The 19678-nt window shown below is 45.8% G+C and overlaps 1 protein-coding gene across 1 annotated transcript; it reads right to left on the bottom strand.

Annotated features, from left to right (window-relative positions):
- On the bottom strand, positions 236-18342 carry TMCO1 (transmembrane and coiled-coil domains 1). The gene is made up of 7 exons (XM_021404402.1): positions 18153-18342; positions 16931-17008; positions 13417-13476; positions 10373-10419; positions 9714-9781; positions 6117-6261; positions 236-684 (listed from the first exon to the last, which is right to left on the bottom strand). The coding sequence occupies exons 1-7, from the start codon at positions 18325-18327 to the stop codon at positions 586-588; spliced, it is 672 nt and encodes a 223-aa protein (XP_021260077.1). The 5' UTR covers positions 18328-18342; the 3' UTR covers positions 236-585.

A 19678-nucleotide genomic window follows, 5' to 3' on the forward strand; every position in this document is an offset into this window, starting at 1 on the left:
CAGGAAGACACGGGCAGACAGCACATCCAGCAATACTTGCAGCCTCAAAGAGCAGCCTGAGCCAATTAAAGACATGAAAATCTCACCTGCAACACTGGAAATGTGGCACAGGGAGATCTAAGCACACCTACTCGCCCAGCTCCCTGCTACACGGGAGCGTAACCAGCACCTCTAAGCAAGGGGACACCTCACAGCACCATCGCTGCAGGTTTTCTCAACTATTTTGCAAATCTCATTCTTGATATCTTAGTTTATTTCCGTGCCGTAAACTTAATCAACTGCGCTACATCAAAGCAGTTCTACTCGTCTTATAGCACAATTAACAGACATCTAAATCGACACGCCCGAGCCGTTTATTTTTCAGAAACAAAAAGTCAAGTTATCTTCTGAGAACTGTCTTGGTTTGATGAGCAGGCAACTGCTGTTGGAATACTCCAAATGCAAGACGTTTCCAAGACTGTGGTAAATACTGCATAGGCTGGTTTTGGACACAGGAAGCCTGGTGTAGAAACCCGTTGTTTTACCTCCCCAAGGCAGTCTTGTGTGTGCGGCCGTCAGACCCGTGCTGAAGGCTGGAGCTGTGCTTTAGGAGAACTTCCCTGCCTGAGGTGGGGGGCCAAGGAAGCCCCCTGCTTGCTTGGTGGCAGCCCGGGAAGGAGCAAGACCGAGCATCTTCTGGATGTTCTGCAAGAAGAACAACAGGAGGGCACATCAGCATCAGGCCATCACAAGGTAGACATTAAAGAGGAAGAAATGCCAGCTCTGCTTGCAAGAGCAACCTTCTCACCAGCTTCAACAGATTCACGTTGTCACCCACGGAGTCCTATCAGTCTGCCTAACATAGAATGGAGATCTACATTAGCACAGAGGCAAACAACCATCCCAAATAGCTACACTTAGCACTGGGTCTCTTTCTTCTACCCCAACTAAAGCTTCATGACTACATTTGCATTTTGGCAGAGGGCTCTTTTCCACCTCCAGCTACACAGCTGGCAGATGCACCATGAATGACACGGATTACAAGTTGGGTTTTATCAGCCTGAAATAGCTGTATTTGCAATCTAGCTGCAGTGGACACAGAGAAGCAGGTGCTAACGTCAGCCTGCAGGCAGAATGAAAGCAGCTCTCCTTGCACAAGTTCCAGAAACCACTTCTCAGGCACCAGCAGCAAACCAGTGATGAAGGCTCTTTCACAGTGCAGTCTGGATTTGGGTCAGCAACGTGGCAACAAAAGCGTGTCCAAGTTCAAGCCAGACACTTAGGCACAGAATTAATATGCACGCTAGCAATGCAGACAAGAACAGTGGACTGCAGGAGATGCACTGTAACAGGCACACGTAGCAAAAGCAAGACACTGACTATTGAAATGACTTCCTCTGCATTCTCATTTGTGTTTGAGCAAGGTGTTTTGGCAGAAAACAGCAAGGAAAGCATTAAGGAGCAGAGTCAGGCACTAGCTAAACATCTCACAACAGAATATTTTAACAGTTCAATGCTTTTCTGCTTTCTTGTGACACTCTTTTTAAAATCTGCAATGTTGCAACTACAGAGAGTTACCAGTTCTATAGGCTTCATCCTTTGCTAACTGCAGCTCAAGATGCTGCTTATGCAGTGCTGACAAAACAGGGATATCTGGCGCAAGGGAAAGAAGAAAACAACCGTGGCCAGCTCCTCTCATCAGCTGAGTCCTGGCTATCCAGACAACAAAAGGAGGAAGGAGGGTTCTCTTCAAACCTGAGAGTCTTCTCCAAAATAACTGTCAGGACAGGTCAGATAGCAAGGTCACTGAGTTCTTAAACATTTTTGATCGTGGCAGGAGGACGCAAAGTAAAGAAAAACAAAGCAGACTGAGCTTCTTAATTTCAGAGTGGCTCAGAAGGGACATTCGGGTGAAGACCCTGGAAAGGAAGCTTTCAGCCTGCACACAAATGTAAAAGTAAAGGAGAACACTGCCTAAGAGTGGCACCAGTTTCACAGCATCTACTCTAAACAATCCCCAGTGATAAGCAGTAGGATACAACACAGTTTACCAGACAATCTTTTACTACAGCTGACGCTTTCCACACAGTATTATATTCATGAGACAGGGAGCTATGAGGTATGTTTTAAGCAAGAAGCACATTTGGACCCACAACCAATTCAGAAGCAACACGCTGAGCTTGCAATTAGTTGTCCATCGTTCAGAGAGAGCTGGGCATGCTTTTCTCCAGATAACACGGCACCAGAAGACACAGTGTGTGGTTTCCTATGAATATCTTCAGCAGCACCGTAGCACAGTTAAGTCCTAGGCCTACATAAATTAGACACTGGTTGATATTCAGTAACAGTATATATGAAGGAGAGCAGTTCACTGTGGGAATTCCGTTGTGTGATTCATCTTCCCAGAGCCTTCATTCAAGAGATGGACAGAGGGAGTGAAGCAAGAGCAGCTAACAGATAGATTCAGTAACACCAGAGGGTGTTGCAGAGTCAGAGGCAGGAAAGATCCAGATCCTGCCAGCTTTGTAGTGGCTCATGCATGGAACAGAATGAGATGCTAGCAGAGCATTAGTGGGATCAACTGCCTGCCCCCTTCCTTCCCTCTCTGTTCTTAGTATCAGGACAGAGAACTGCGGTGCTAAAATTACTCCATCTGCTTGAATACTTCTGAGAGACAACTTGTCTGTATGTGAATTCCAGTGAATTCCAGTCACCCTGAAAGACTACCCTTCCACAGAAGTCTCCTTTGTTCTTCTGCACTTGCAAAGCAAGATTTGCTGGACAGAAGTCCTGATGTCTACACAGCCAGGAACACCAGGGCTGGGGCAAGATCCAGCAGAAATCTGTCCTGGCTGCTACGCACCACGTTGCTCAAGGAAGCCTGCAAAGCCTGCTTCCAACACAAACAAGACCAGCACCTTCAGGAACATGACAGGAAGAAGATAATTCACAAGGATCCAAATTCTTCATCTGAGCTCTTGTGAACTCTCCTCAGATAAAAGCAGATGCAGCTCTCATTCTCAAATCCAGAAGGGGCCTCAAACACAAGTCAGCAAGCGGCCAAAAAGAAGAGAGAGGCCACGTGGGAAGGTGCACTTGGGGCAGTAAGGATAATTGCTGGCTCCCTCTCCCTCTGGGAGTGCATTTCAGAGAGAAGAGGCCTCATCTACGGTTCAAGCACGTGTGAAAAGGAAATGAAGACCAGCAAACGCCTGAGGAACAGCAGCACAATCTCCTTCACACATAGCACAGGTGAAGGCCGGGAGTTCAGAAACAGGAGCGGGGACAGAGGATGTAACCCTGACGCTGTGCCTCACGCCCAGTCCGGCAGCGGACTTTCCCAGCTGAAACCCAGCAGCTCAAGGACCCTTGGAAGGCCTCTCCCAGCAACCCTCTTCTCTCCAAACAGGAAGGCAGGAGGAACCAGGGGACAGGATTTACGTGCCAGGGAGAGCTGGGAACAGCGCAAAGGAAGTTACTCACCGCAAGTAAACTATTTCGGGAGATGCTGGCCAGGTCACAGGCAGCAAGCTTCCCAGTCAGTGTCTGAAGAGCTTATCACCCCCACACGCCTGAGAACTGCATGAATAGCCTGCCTGCTGCTGCTCATCCCATTCATGGGAGTTTAATCAACGGCCAGTTAGCCTCCCCACCCTCACATACTCCCCTGCATTTCCCTCGGGATCGTTGGGCTTTCACATACACAAAAGTTCCTCTACCCTGGAGCTCCGTGGGGATGGCTGCCTTCACTGTCTTGATCCCTTGATGGCAGCTCCAGGATTTAGGGGAAGGCTGAGGGATGTATAGTCCCCTTAAGCTGGTTTGCAGCCTGATTCTCCACACAGCTCTGCTCTTTCTCCTCGTATCAGCGGCATTAAATCAAACACTCGCACATCAATTCTCCTCCCCCTTGGGCCAACAGCTGTATAGAAGCCAGCCCAGTGAAATTTTCCCTTTCGCACACAGTGAAACAACAAAGGGTCATGAAGCTTTCACCTCCATAGTCACAGCACCAGAAACTAATCTTTGGCACCATTCTAAGCCCTTACTTGCTTTCTTCCCCTCTCTCCTGGCCTCTCACAGCCATTCAAAGTCCTCTTCCCCATGCTGTTATCATCTAAGTACCTTCGAACAGTAATAAAACCCATTGCGGGATGCCAGGAATCACAGCTTGAGCTCCTAGCTTTTGCAGAAAGTAACACAGCTGGTCTCTGCCCATCCCTCCATACAGCAAGGAAGAAGGAACTTGGAGCTGCCCAACAGATGAAGGATTGCAGATACAGTTAATCACAGTCATGAAGATAAGACAGCACTATGAACGTTGCAATCTAATGCTTCAAAGCAAAACCACCTACCTCGAAGGCAGCAAGGTAACTTCCATCCCCACTGGGCCATCAGCACAAGCTCTCCCACACAAGGTGATTTTCTATCAGCACTTCTCTTGAAAACCCACTCCCATTGCAGTTTGGCATTTCTCCCCAGAACCAGGGTGGTCAACCACTCGGTTTATGATCTCTACTCATTTCATAACAGGCAACAGCAGGAAAGGCCCAGGACTAAAACTAACCACACAAATTCTATTTTTGGACAAAAAAAAATCCACAGGGGACTTTTCAGCAAGACAGCTCCCCAGTCAAGTCAATAGGTGTAAAAAAATTCTTGCAGATGCCGTTCTTTAGTTTCATGTAATAGTCTGCAACATTGGAAAGAAGGGACTTTTGGACATGAAAGGTAACAGAATAGCACCACACCAGATTGCCCGGAGGAAGAGCATCAGACCGCAGCCTTCCACAAAGATGATCCAAAGAGCTAAAAAGGTCCAACTTCTTTCCAAGTAGTATACGTTGTTTGAATTACTGGGAAGTGAAACAAGATTTGTCTTGCAGAAAACACAACAAGGAAACCCCTGGCCTTTAGTACTTGGAGTTGGAAGCTGGCTCTGCTCTGAGGGTGGGGGGGGTGAAGGGTGAACCTGACGACTTCCAGATGACCCTCTCAACCTACAATCATTTCTACAATCCATTATTTGCTTCTATATGGGACCAGGCACAGATTCATTTCAACACACACACCCAGTATGGAGGGCAATACTGAATTTGATTTGTGACTAAAGGAACTTTATCTAGATGCTTCACCAAGCTCATTCAAACTTCTGACAGCAGCTGGCACAACACACCACTTCCCTCTGCCTATCTCTTAAATCTAAGTCCCTTGACACCCCCTGAGGAAAAAGCAACAAGCTGGTCAAGGAGAAAAGCAGCAAGAATTCAGGAAGCAAATCAAAGAAAAAGGAAACAAGTACAAAAGAGCTGATCATTTGCAGCTAGCATTCATCCACACTCCAGAATTTATTAACTTATCCCCAGGACTCTGAGAAAATGTGGCAAAGTAGACTTCTGGTTGCACCGAGGAGGTCCACTCTGTGGTCCTCACCAGCCATTCTGCCTGTTAAAAGGTTAATGGATCTTCATCCTCATCTCAACACAATGCTGCTGCTGAGCACAAGCCTGTCACCCAGTTGGTTAACAGAGCTTGGTTCTGAACATGCACTTCCTTTTATCCTCACTGACGCTTCTCTTTTCAGAAGATGCAACTAATCTGCTTTGCTGGGGACCTATGTGGCCTACTCTTGGTTGATCATATCAAGCCCCTCTTCAGAGTCATGTCCCTAGCACTGCAAGAGACTCCATGCTGAAGGTGAAGTCCTTAAGACTGAAAAAACTAAAGGGAAAAAAAAAAAGATCAGGTGGCCAGCATAAAAAGTAAGGACAAAAGCAAAAAAACAACCGAACAACCAAACCTAGCTTTAACTCTTTACCTTTTTTTAGCAAGTCTGTGGACTGATTTAACCTTTACAAGCCTCAAGCCACCAAGGAATTTACCCTGAAGACGCTACACTTCTCTTTTCTCCTATTACTGTGAAGGTCATAAGTAATGGGTAAGAAGTGGCACTGATATTGGCTTCTCATGGAAACAGTTTCTCGGCACATTAACAAGCAAAGCGAATCGGAGACACACACGCAGGAAACAAACTAATTTCTGCTGTCCCTGTCTTAGTGCTCTGGTGTAATTATGGATAGACTGTACTTTGTGTGCTTTCCCTGCTCCAGGCATGCAAGAGACAGTGATGTACTCACCTGCCTGATAGACATTGTGCAGAGAATGTAGAGGAAGATGAAGGAGCAGTCAGTGTAATCCTCACCCAGAAGGTTGCGGTGGGACAGACCCTGGATGTATGAGAGGGGGATAAAAGGAAGCTTTGCCACCACTCGGCCATCAAATCTGGAAAAAAATAATAAAAGGAGAGCACTGGATCACATTTGGGGAATGCAAAAGAGGACTTGGCTATAGAAAGAACAAGTGAGCATTGCTATCAGGCCACCAAAGCAGACAAGAACGTGGAAGGCTAAAAAGCCACGCTCCTTAGCCCAGCACACCCTTTTACACTCTGTAAGAGGCTAAAACATCCCTTTAAAAAAGCCCCCTGCACTCAGGCATCCAAAAGGTAAACGGGCTTCCCTCCATAACTGTTTTGCCACAGTCAAAGTGTATCACAGTGACGTGTGAGTGATCAGCTGGACTAGTTGGTGATTCATAACATCTTGGTTGGCGTTTCGCAGTTTACTGGTGCATTTTATTGAAGAATCTAGTCAGCACTGGAATAAGACGGATGACAACCACCCTGCTGTACTGCAGGTACTGCAAGAAGACTGACTCTGCTTCAGGCAAAAGAGCATTATTAAGCAGAGCATAAGTGAAGACATCTATTTCTTCCCTGGAGCAGCCATAATTCTCAGCACAAGATGCATATAATATCCATCAAAAGCACACTTAACCAACAGCCTTCTCTGTGTTATCTCTGCAAAAGCAGCACAGAAGATACCCCCTCTTCCAAGCAGCCTGCTCTGCTCCTGGAACTCCTCCAGCTCCACATTCCAGGGCATCAGGCCGAGTGTGAATTCTGGCCTGTTTGCAAAGATTTCTCCCAACCCAGACAGTCGTCCCAGTCTTTTGAAGTGAAGTGTGTACGATGCCTCATCAGCATGTGCATATTTGGATGTTATTTTCTCTGCGTGTGCTGATTTTCTAACAGGTGTTTCTTGTTTCAAGAGATCCTAAACGAGCGCTCTTTCCTGTGGAGATGCATTCACACAGCTACAGCTCAAACACATGCCAACTTTGTTTACATCTCACAGGCAGTTTGGCAGAAGAACCAGGAACGGATGTTTATCTCCCGGTGACATCCCCCAGTGGTTTAAAATTCTGCGTTATTCCTGCTGTGAGAATGACAAGTATTCCAGCAGTAGCACCCCGAGGTACCTGCTTTTCCCTCCAGCAGGATTTCACAGTTATCGTGAAGAGCTACGGAAATGCACAGCTCAGAGCAAGATGGGGAATTGATTGCGTTAAGAAGCTTCTGACAAGAGAAAATTGAGACACACAGAAGCTAAACTCTCTCCCAAGAGAAAGCCCATCTGCTTGGAGGGCGCTGCTGCTGCAGAGCTCCCAGCCCTGGAGTACCTTCTAAGCTGCAACCGCTCATCTTCACACAGCACTCTATTCTTTGGGTTTAAACCAGACTCCAGCATATCCTTCCATTGTGCTCTACCCTGCTGCTCCATTAGTGCTGCCACTTTAAGAAAGAGGCAATCAATCATCAGGGTCATTTCCGTTTTGGCTTGGCTGACTTGGCAAAGGCAAGGTGCCCAGGCACAGCGCAGCAGTGTCCGAACAGCACTTGTCCAAAGGGTGGCAACACCACGCTGCTTCCACCTGACTCCTGCTCCTTTTGTCCCTCAGAGCAACCAACTCATTCAAGAACAGGAAATCAAGCAAATTGGGCGACAGGCACTGCAGGTGTCAGCCATCCTTTTCTTCCTCTTCGTACCACACCCACAGGGCCTCAGTGAATGACCTGGCAGCAGCAGCTTCCCAGAAGGAGCCTAAAAGCATCCTGCATTCACAACTGAAGCGTTCTCTTGAGCCAAGCAGCTAGTCTTTCTACCGTGTCAAGAGAAGGGATGTACATGAGCGAGAACCTGTTCCCTTGAACCATTCCACAAGCATGAGAAAGTGCAGGTAAAAGCCAGCAAAGCTATCACTCAGATACAAACGCACTAGCTACCTTGTAATGAGACCAAGAGCAAAATAAAATAAAAATCTAACTATCTGGCCCCAGAGGCAAGAGAGACGAGTCTCCAGATTTGAATTCAGTGGCCTCAGAACTCCTATACTCAGCAACAAAGCTATTTCAATTCAAACAATGCTCTCTGGATGGCTCATGCTGCTCCTGTGCTGGCTCCCACAATGGCCCCACAAGAAAGGGGCAGTTTAAGGCAAGACATGCCTGAAAGCATCACGTGAGCCCTGTGGAAAGCAGCATGACCTCTGCGGACAGAAACCCTCAGAACAGAAGGAATACACATCAGTTTGGTGGTCCTAAAGAAGAAGGAACCAACAAACCCGTATTTTAGGATAACAAGTACAGAAGGAGGAGCCACTCAGGATTTAATCAAAATCAATTCCTTCCTAAAAACCTCACAGTGAACTTGCAGTTCTATAACACTTGTCAGTCAGCGTGCTCTGAACTGCCTCTTTCCACTCCAGGAAATTGGACAGAATACAGGGGGGCTTTCTGCTTGTTTCGGGCCAGTTGCTTGTACTGCACCCAAACAGCCAGCACTTGAATGCCTCAGGTGCAGCACTACACAACTGGGTCCCAAACAGACACCATGTTCTGGGCACAACTCAAGATGCACCTCCATCCATACAAGGGCTGCAGTTAAAAGAGTCAACAATGAATATCAAGACTATACCTAAATTTTAAAGTACTTTAGTGTCAGGCTCCTCTGCTTAGTTTCACAGCATTCCAGAGAATGCTAGATGCTGCAGTCAGACTAAGCTGAATAAATAAAGAGTCCACACAGTGGCAGTTCTGTTCCTCCCCGCTTGCAATTATCCACCCACAGTCCAGCAGTAAAATAACAATTGACTGTACTCTAAGGACTGCCACCCCACGAATGAAAATACCCATCTGCAGAATAAGGATACTGCCTGGATACTGAACAGACTCCTGAAGGTCATACTGACCAGATTCGTATTATCTTCAGATTTAACAGCTAACGGGACGTTCACATTTCAACACTGAATCAAGTTTTAAAAGCCAAGCAGTCTTTCAGTTTTGCATCTCTGAAAAAAAGCTTTCCATAACCATGCAATCCAGATTTTTTTGTTTGTTTGTTTCAGATTTTAACTAGATCAACTCCAGGTCATTTTTAAAGGAAAAGAAGATTAGAGTCCATGCCTGGACCTGTTAGTATCTTGACTCCGATCACCTTAAGTAGGGCAACAACAAACTCTGCAATTACAGCTCATTTCTAAGGGCAGGAGAGCTGACCCAGTTTTGCTTGCGAGTGTTCTTTACTCACATTATAGCAGAGCCAAAGAAGCTCAAGACCATGGCTGCTTGCCTGGAATCCACCAAATATACCCTAGTCAAGATGTTCCCAAACAGAAAGGATCATGAGCTGCGTCTAGTTTGCATTCATTTTGTCCAATGTAACAGCATTCAGCTTGCAGCATCCACTCTTGAGAATATGCACGCTATGACCAGATCACATAATTCGAGATACTGATCCACGTCACAAATTAGTTATGGTTCCTGCATAAAACCCTAAAGAAGTATATATATTCAACATGAACATTCAGGAAAAATACAGACAGCTGATACTTACATGGAGTTAAACATGCCCATCAAGGCAGTGAAGCAGAAGCCGATGGCGAACATGGATTTCATCCGAACCTGTAAGTTGAAAGGTCAGAGATAATCAAACAGCAGACAACAGGACTACACCGAGAGGTTAGGGCTCACAAACTCAAGAGCAGGCCTTGTACAGCATCACTGGAATCTAGAAGGCAAAAAGATGACACAGAAGGCTGGAGGGATTGCAAAAGGAGTGACCAGAGAACACTCAAGGTCAAGTCTGGTCAACAACGGGGCACAAAGGCAGCCACAGTGTGGAGCACTGTGTTGTGAAGAGCAACTTCAGAGAGGAAAAAAGAACAAAAATTGCTCAAAATTTGCCTTGTTAACTTTCACAGGTAAGCCTACACAACCAGCAGGAATTCATTCTAAAGACACAACTTACAAGAGGAAGTCCAACAAGTACATTCTACAGCACAGAGGCTTGTAAAAATGAAAGGAGCTAAGGCTGGGGATAAGGTGAGGTGGTAACTGCTGGAGAGCTCGTACTAAAATCTGTAGCTATCAGAGATAACCCAGAAAAAAACGTGAGGAGGAGGAGCTGCTGGAGCTGCTAACTGAACAAAGATTTTGTTGGAAAACTGCTGAGTGAGATCTTCAGCAGCTGGGAACTGGCTCTAGTTTTCTTACCATTGACAAGTCCCTGTTGTTATTCTTCAGTTTCTCCTCTTGTCTCTCTAGAAGGACAAAAACAACAACAGTTATCATCAGTTATACCAAGCTAGAAGCATGAACCTTTTCATTTCCAGGAAGACTTAACCTTCCTAGCTCTCCAAACAAGTAAAACTCCCCAAATCAACTCCAGCTCTCTGTGCCAAACAGTATGAAGGGGAAAAATCGTCCATAGCCAACCGCTTCTCCATCCCAGCAACACGCAGCAATGCAGGCACAAAAGAGGAGGAAACTAGAAGAATCATACACTCAGCACTTCTGGAAGAAATGCACAGACTGTCAGATTTGCCAGCTCAACCAACTAACACAGCAGCATGAGCAACACTGCCAGAAAACAAAGACAGTGCCTACAAAGCACGCTTTTGAAAGCTGCACTCACCACTGCAAGCACATCACATAAGCAAGGATTTGATTTCAGAGGTGTCAGACCGAGGATCCAGAGGTGCACCCGGGGCTCTGAAGCTGTGGTAAGGAGGTGGATGAAGTATCCAAAGAACAGTATGAGAGGAGAAAGGGGGGATGCAGAGCCACTATCAAGAGCTATAAGGCAAGTTGCCCAGCAGATCCCTGTTGAAGTTGCAGTACAAGGAGCCCACAGCACAGAAGCCCAGAGGGTTATCTTTCAAGCCCTGAATAAAAGCTGATAAACACAGAGACTTGCAATCAGAGTGGTTACAAAGCAAGAGCAACACCCCTACCCAATTTCTTAGAATCCTCCTTGCTGTTTTCAATTGCTTTAACTGCAAACCATTCCCGCAGGCAGGAACTTTCCAGACACCTGTTTCCTGATCTAGGTGGAGAGTTTTGTTTTCGGACGTTTCAGCAACTAGGCCAGATCTTTAGGAATCACATTTGGCACAAATACTTGTTTTTTCCCCTCACCTACATAACTAACCATCTATTCAGATGGACTAAAGGTTACACGGTGATGAAGAATACAGCCCAGATCCCCAGTATACCTGACCTGTTTCTCACTTATTTCTACAAATTCAAAACAAACGTGCTCCAGGTGTCCTACTGCTCTATAGATAGCCACCCATAAGTAACATTTAAGTAGTTTGCTATGCAGCTGGGTAGGAACAAAAAGGATTGGGTTAATGAGGAGCACCCTGGAGTCCCAGCTCTTCTAATTCTGCTCATTGGAACACGAAATATGAGAATACAACAAAGAACCTTATTTGCCAGCACTGGGTTTAGCAAGCACTTATGTGGACTACTGGGAATGCCGCTGTCTTTTATTCCAGGTGCAGAAAGCCAGAGCAAAGTTATAAATTATCAAACACAGTCTTCCAGTTGAAGTGGCAAAAGGCTGCGTTATGCTATTACACGTGTGCTGTTCCAGAAGTGTAAAAGGTGATTTAGACACTACAATTGGCTCGCTCTACAATTAATAGAAATCGTTAAGTAAGAAACACCAAATTAAGCTTGCCCATGCAACTTTCATCCTCCCTCCTTGAACATGCTCATGATTCATCTCTTACGTGACCAAGTAAGGTCGTGCACACACCTCCTGCCTTGTCCTGTGCACAAGACAAATGGCAATTGGGGCAGGTCTGCACCACAGCTGGGACTTACCTGGGAAGTCGTCTTTTGTGTTTTTATTATCTAGAATGTTAGAACTTAAAGTAACCCCAGCACAAGTCATCTGACTGTTACAACGATGGTAGTCTGCATAATTCAGTAAGCCACTGACACCAGTTTGCAACAGCTATGAGTCATTTTCTGGATGCCCAGATGGACATGTAGGCCTGGTTCTTCAGAAACACTAAGAATGCAGCTTTGCCTGAAAGCAAACGACTTATGCAGCACTTGCAAAACAAAACCAAACCAACCCAACGCTCAGTATCTCAAGCTTGGCCAGCAAGCAACACAGCAAACAAAATCGGTGGTCACTTCCTAAGTTTTGTTCTTAATCCCTTTGTGCTTTGTTTTCATTTGCAAAACAAGATTATTTCAGCATAGTAACAAAGAAAACAAAAAGCGCAGCACCTGAATTCCTCAGATTCTACTGTTTATTAGTTCAGTCCAAGTACAAGTTAAATATTCTCTGCTAGAAACGTAGCTTGGATAGCACCCTGCAAAGAAGTCACTGACACACTGAAAAGTGACCATAAGTAATAATAGGCACTTAAAATAAAAACTGCCTTATCCAGTAACTAATGTTTATCCCATGCATAGGTTACTTAAGCCAAAAAGCTCAAAATACACTAGAGGAAGAATTTGGGTTCCTCTCCCTTCAGATGTCTAGTAATAACAGGTCTCATACCTAGGAAGAACTGTTTGAAGATATGTTTATGATTACTCCGGAGCTTTGTACAGATCAAATGACCAATTCAGCAACCTGGTGTTACAGAGGAACGAGGAAACCAACTCCCAGGAGCCCTCAGAAGTATTCTTGCTATGATTTCTGTAATAATTTAACCAGGCTTTACTGTATGTTTTACTTTAGACTCTTGCAGATAAGAGAACCTTCTAAAGTTCAGATGCATTAAACATCTACCACATTAAATAGCGGATTGTGCAAGAATAAAGAGTTACCTTAACACAGTAATGAAGACAGAATGGGGGAAAAAAAATCACTTGGCTCAATTCTAAGTACTGACTGATCTAATTTTAAGTAAATCTAAGCACAGTTAGAGTCAACATACGCAAATATCTTCAGCTCTGAGGTGTTCAAATGAAGGAAGAAGAAAGATCTTAAAATCACAATCATACGGTTAGAGCTACTGCAAGCTGCCAGGGTACTGCAGCAAAGAACTCTGGCAACAGAAATCAATAACAGTCACATCCATGACTATTAATCAGCTCTCGGTGAGGCTGCACTTCTCTGAATTTCATTAAAACCACCAAGAGGATAGGTGCCTCCTGTTTTGGAGGAATACAGGTTCATATGCCAGCCGCCATGCTAAGAACCAGCTTTAGTACTGCTTCAAAAGGAGGGAAAGGAAAATCACTTAAGTTTCTCAGTGCTCCTGGGGCAGTGCACTCTCTCCTGTCCTTACCTATTTTCTTTTTCTGCTGTCGGCCCGCTGATTCAGTTATCGTTTCTTTCTTCTTTTCCACTGCAAAATGCAAACAAAGATATTCCATCACTTCTGCACAGATACTAACCCCCCTCCTTCTACACAAGAAAACAGTTTTATTCCCTTTAGAGAACAGAGGCACAAAAGGAAGTCAGGACTATGACATATTCAGAACCAACAACTTATAAACCACTCAAGGCTGACCAGATGCAAACCACACATTTAAAATCCAAAATCTTTTCCAAAGCTTGGATGGGATATAGGAATGTTTAAAAAGAGTCCATTTCAAACTCTGTCAAGAACACATTACATTGTTAACCAAGCAGCCTGAGGACAATTTTAGCTCAAATGACCACTGCTGATTTGTCATTAGTACTAGACAGAACTTTTGATTCAGCAAGTCTAATGAAAAGAGCTTTGTGGCAAGCTCTGCTCCCGATTATCTGCAGTGGGAAGCAGAACACAGGAAAGCTTGTGTTCTCTGCCTGCCTGTGAAGAAGGGGTGTAATTCTCAGGGGAAACGCTGTCCAAGCAGTCAGCCAGAGCATCTCCATTCCCTTTCAATTAATTAGTACTGAAGCATTTCCAGTCCTTTAAAACAAGAGCCTAAGCTCATAGTTAGTAAAACCCCAAGTCAGACATTCACCAAAGAAATCCAAACAACTAACGCTGTATAAAAAAACCCAAACCTAACATAAAACCAGCATAGCAAACATGAAATATACAAAGTGGGCTGCTCATCTGAAAGTGCTCTTCTGGAAACAGCAAGAACAGCTTTTCCAAAAAGAGACAGGTCTTGAAGTAAGACCTATAATGAGAGCACCACAAATGAGGATGATAAAGCACGGCTACGGTATGAAAACATACAACAGTGCTTTCTTACCCTAAACTCTACATACACCTACTGTGTTTTTCCAACAAGTAGACTTGACTCTTGTTAGATCACACAATCAGCTTTAGAGAGCTGAGCACCAGAACTCTTCTCTCATATTAGTACTAGCGCAGCACAGATGTTAGATCATAGAATCATAAAATCCTTAGAGTCGGAAGGGACGTCTGAGGGACACCCAGTCCATCTCCCCTGCAATGAACAGGGACACCACAGATATACTATAGTCTGGATTTTAAAGCAGGTGAAACGAAGACAGCCTTCCACGTTACACAAAGGTTTGTCGTGCTGGCTTCTGAACTGCTTGTGATCTGCAAATCAGCCACATGCAACTGCTAGGAAATCCACGCTAGCCTAGACAAGGTGTCCACACATCACCTACAACACATCTGTTATAAGACAGCTGCTTTTCCAAAGAATAAGCACAGTTTGAATGAGCAAGCTAAAAGGGCACACACTAGGCAAGCCCGCTCAGAGGGAATGCTGGAGAGAGGCACCACACAACCATACATCCAGTGCTCACAAGAGAGCATTTTGTTCCAGCAGGGATACCCTGATCAATCCAACCCAACCCTAGTCCACATAATCCCATAGTCTGGAAAACACTGCCTTTTCAGGGGTACCTGTTCTTTCCAGCCATAACAAGGGGGCTCCTCCAGATCCCAGCTTCACTCCAGATAGTGCTGTTGGGCCTTACGTCAGCCCTGAGAGGCCCTACAGCCTTACTGCCCTTATGGCTTGCACAGAACAAATAACTGTCAGGCATTCTCACAAGGCTGTCTGCAGGAATTTGGATGGCACTTCCAAGCCTACCCCTTCGGACCACAAATACTCCTTGCAAGTTTAAGCAAGGACACTTGCTATCATTTCATCATCAGTCTCCAATAATGCTGCGTCTCTCAACAGAAACAAGAGAATAGGAAGAGATGAAACTAAGGATTAGGAGTAACAATGCTGCTCAAGCATACTCCTCAGCCTGCTTGTTTTGGCAAACTGTTAGGATTGCTAGTACTCCCAAAGGAGAACTTAAAGATCTCTCATGTGTTTTTTCCTGTTTCAGAAGTGTTGGATAACAGTCGAAAGGTGTGGCTCAAGTGCTCTACAAATTGCCTGTAAGCCATCGGGTCAGCCAGCTGTCCTCAGCACGAGAGGAAAACAAAAATCAAGCCTTAATTTTTACTAACTCCTCAATATTCTGTTTTTATGGGTTTTTTTGTTTGGTTTTTTTTTTTGAGGGGGGTGGATTCAGGGGACTAGAGGGAGCGTCAAACAAGGAGATTAGAAACTAACTGAGATGCATGAACTTTCCCTTCACAAATTATAACCTCGATATCAGGACAGCTATAAAAACAAACTGCACTAAAGTCTTACAGAACTCATTCAACTGCAGAGATTAAGCCACGCTAACAGCCTTTGAGTGTTATTCTTCAGTTTTCACCTGGGTTTCAACTGCTTCTCTAATTTGCCTTCTGTGGCTAATTCTGCCCAACAAGTTTTTATCAGCCAAGCGGGATTAGAGTGGGGAGGGCAGAGATGCAATCCCCACCTGATACTGCCGTGACGACAAAAGCCCCTAATTTAGGAGCTGAGACACAAGGATGACTAACTTTTACGTTCCAGCTTATCTTGCCCATGGAAGGGCTAGACTGGAAAGAATGTGGTTTAATAATATTTTCTCTTATTTTCCAGAAGCACTGATATCACGGTGAAAAAATTTTTAAGGTTAACACCAGCTCAGGTTCAGCCCCCACGTCATCGTGTACTGTCTCTTACTGCTGCAACTTGCACAGTGAGCATATAATCAAGTTTGAACACACAGCTCAATTTCTCCTTTGCTCCTTGGTTTCTGATACAGGTCCATTGAAACACACCATACTCAAACATACCTTGTTACCATTTCTTCTCATTTTAATATCCGATGTGTATCTTCTGACTGCTCACTCTCTGCTCCCTTTTCCTATCCTTGTTCAACTCTTCCCAAGCCTCTTGAAATTATCTCAGACAGTTTTTTTCTACCCAATTCTATTTTCGTTTCCAGTTTATACTATTATAAGTTATTTTTATATCAGCTGACAGCTTACATCCTTCTATCATGACTCTGTCCTTACTCATTTCCCATCACTTCTTATGTATTATGTTTTACCTCTCGTGGCATTCCTTCAAAACTTTCTTACTACATATCTCAAATTCTTCATCCTACTTGAAAAGCAGAAACTGCATCCTTGAATTTATTTCAGGGACCTAGAATACGCATACATATACACACACGGTCTACTCATGCTCAGAAGCTGATTCCAGTGCTGATCTCACTCCTGTCCTCCAAGAAAAGAGGGGGGATGTGGTACAATTCAGGTCTTTTTACCAGCCTCAATTCCACCAAAAGGCAAAAGTTAAGAACAGAAATAAGTCCCCTCTGTACTAATTTAGATAACTTGTAAAATTCAGACTCAATGAAGCCCAAGCTAAAAAAGGTTTGCTTCTATCCTTTAGAAGAAAACGCAGCAAGAATTTCTCAGAGTACAGACTCTGTTCATTTTTACATTTGCCAAAGCAGGCTACAACAAGGATGGCAGACATTCTCTCTAATATCTGAAAAGCACTTACATTTTTTGCTCTGTTTTTCCACTTCAGCCTTTAATCTCTTGTATTTGTCTGTTCGGTATACCAGCACCCAAGTTATGCCTGAAACAAATAACCAGCATATATCTAGGTAAGTAAAGACCTCTTGTGATAAATAAAGATACGAGTCCGCAAATACATGTGCAGAAAATATACTGTGTCTACAAAACCATGTTATAATAAAACAAAGGTTTCACAAATCATGATCAATCCAGTCGTGCCACAAGTGCTGAGCCAGAGGCTTCCGAACTGTTTAAACTGAGCTCTTAGTCCCTTTTTTGGGGGGGTTGGGTTTGACAACAGTGCTGTGCTACTAGGTCCCTGGGATCACCAGCTGCAGGGAAGGGAGCCACACTGACACTTTGGAAAGTCACAATGCTCTGTCCTGCAAAAGGCAATGAGGTGAACACCAACTGACCCCAACGCAATACAGGAAGACTCTTAGAAAGCAAATATCATATTCAGCTTTGGGCTCTTTAGCCTTGAATTTTCCCGGAGATAAGGACTTATAGCTCTAGAATATGAGGGGATTTTGGGGTATAGCTCAGTGCCAGGGAAAGGGAGCAGCCTCTGACTTGGACTGCCCTCAAAAGCATTCATCCAACCAGACCTTAAAAATCCACACCTGTTTCTTCACCCTGCCTTTTAACAACCCCAAATGCAGCCAATCTAAGTCATCCTCACTGCAAGTTTAGTCAATTTCTTTGCATCCTTCTTACAACAACTACAAGAAGACACCAGTATCCTCTTTATTTAAAGGAACGCACTGAAAATTGCTGTCACCTCCTCCCACTACCTCCTTCCTTCTAAAATGAAAGGCTCATTCCCACCACCATGCATTACCAAGCAGTTTTGTTCGAATGCAACCCACCACCACCCTCTGAGGTCCCAAAGCCCACCTGCACAGCCTCCAATCACCAGCTCTGAAGGGCTCTGACTAAGTGAGCCCTGTTTCACACCTCCCTGTTCTGCTCTCCCTTCCTCTGTATCCCATCCAAACAACCGCCATCCCGCCAATCCTTCCTCCCCTCCCGCGCTCAATGGCGCGGAGGAGAGAAGGCCACCCCCTGGCAGCGCTCTGCTGGCCACCCCCGAGTCCATCCTGAACGGCACCAGAAGGCCCGGCCCGACTCCGCGGCCTCCTCTCGCACAGGGCCCGGCCTGAATAGGCCTCACCGCAGCCCGCCCAGCGCCGAGCAGCACTCACCCTCAGCCAGCAGCGCGGTACAGACGGAAATGAAGACGATGAGAAGGGTATCGGCGAACATGGTGCTCATGGTGCCGCCGGCCCCGCAGCCGCGCTCCCGGAAGCGGGCCCCGCCACCCGGAAGCTCCTGGAGACCGCGTCGCCTAGCAACGGCCGGAAGCGAAGGGTTAAGCATCGAACTTCCGGTTGCTGACGCTAGCCAATCAGCTCGGCGCTGGGAGAAGAGCGGCGGGAAGTGAGGGAGCAGGGAGACCGCGAGAAAGCCCTTCACTGATTGGACGAGCCGGCTGTCAATGTGGGCGAGGACCCGCCCCTGGCGGTGGGATAGGGGAGTGGGTGGGATTGGTGCAGGGCGTTGTGGTGGTGGGGAGAGTGGATGACCTGGTTCTTCGGTGCAGGCTCTGGAGTTCTGCCAGCGTATTGTGGGGTCCTAGAATAAAGTATATATAATACAATATTTTCCAGTAGTCTGTTGCCGGCTCTTTATTGGGGTATGTTGCTGGACCTTTGTGCCCCTTCAGTCCCAAGTGCTGGAGCCGCAGGGCTGGGAGCAGAGAAGCAGGCCTTGCTCAGCACTTGCGGATGGGATGAGGCTCAGGCCACTAACCGAACAGGGAAGTGATGGCAAGGATCCAGCAGGCTAGTTGACTTTTATTGGGGCTACACCTGTAGTGACAGAAGGAGACCAAATCCCAGCAGGTTGTGCTGGGGCGAGGAGACCCGGAAAGCACACAAGGAAGTGGGGAGCAGCAGGTCCGTGTCTCCTTGCGTGACGCTGGGGTTTGCCGGCAGTAATCAGTGCCCCGTTGGGTTACGTGCATGAAGTGAAATATAAGGCAAAAAGCCCTGCCATCGCCCGCAAGTTAAACACTTCCCAGAAAGATGGTGGCAGAGCGGTAGCTCAGTGGAAGCAGCAAAGTGATAAGTGAGGGAGGTGAGATAAGGCAGCAAACAAACCCTCTGCATTCCGATGACATCCACACGCAAAGCAACACAAAAGCCACACGTGTGCAGGTGTCTGTGTGGTGGCTCTGGTGTCACTACAACTTCCTGCTCAGTGAGAGCTGTCAGAGCGCTGTGGATGACGTTAATATGAGTATTTTGCTTTAGGGTGAGCAATGGGAAAACACTACGTGCTGACGATGAAGCAGGAGCCTTCACAACAGTTTGTGCCCTGCGTGTGCCTCTGCCCTCTCTCCCCCTCTGTTGAGCTCCCTGGCAACTTATCGGCATCACAGTATTTGGAAATAGTTTCTCTTATACCACTATGGCAAAATGATTCACACGATACCAGTTATCAATACCAGCCACGGCCTGTTGCAGAACGGTGGTGCAGCAGGAGCTGGGCTAGCAGCAGAGAGCCGTGACACAACCCGCTCCCTGTCCAGCGCTGTGCTTTGAACGGACACGGAGGTGACATGGGCTCTTTGTAATTTCATCCTGTCGTTTTGAACCACACTGGGATCCTTATCAGTAGGTTTTTTTTTTTCCAGACAACAGAAAGCATATTGCTCTCAATGGCATTT

The sequence above is a fragment of the Numida meleagris genome, chromosome 7, assembly GCF_002078875.1.
Source record: "Numida meleagris isolate 19003 breed g44 Domestic line chromosome 7, NumMel1.0, whole genome shotgun sequence".
Classification (NCBI taxonomy): Eukaryota; Metazoa; Chordata; class Aves; order Galliformes; family Numididae; genus Numida; species Numida meleagris.

Coding starts and splice junctions, on each gene's coding strand:
- TMCO1 (XM_021404402.1), bottom strand. CDS start 18,327: ATGCTTAACCCTTCGCTTCCGGCCGTTGCTAGGCGACGCGGTCTCCAG. Junction 17,009..18,152: donor TACCGCGCTGCTGGCTGAGG/GTGAGTGCTGCT, acceptor TATTTGTTTCAG/GCATAACTTGGGTGCTGGTA. Junction 685..6,116: donor GCACAATGTCTATCAGGCAG/GTGAGTACATCA, acceptor TTCTTCTTGCAG/AACATCCAGAAGATGCTCGG.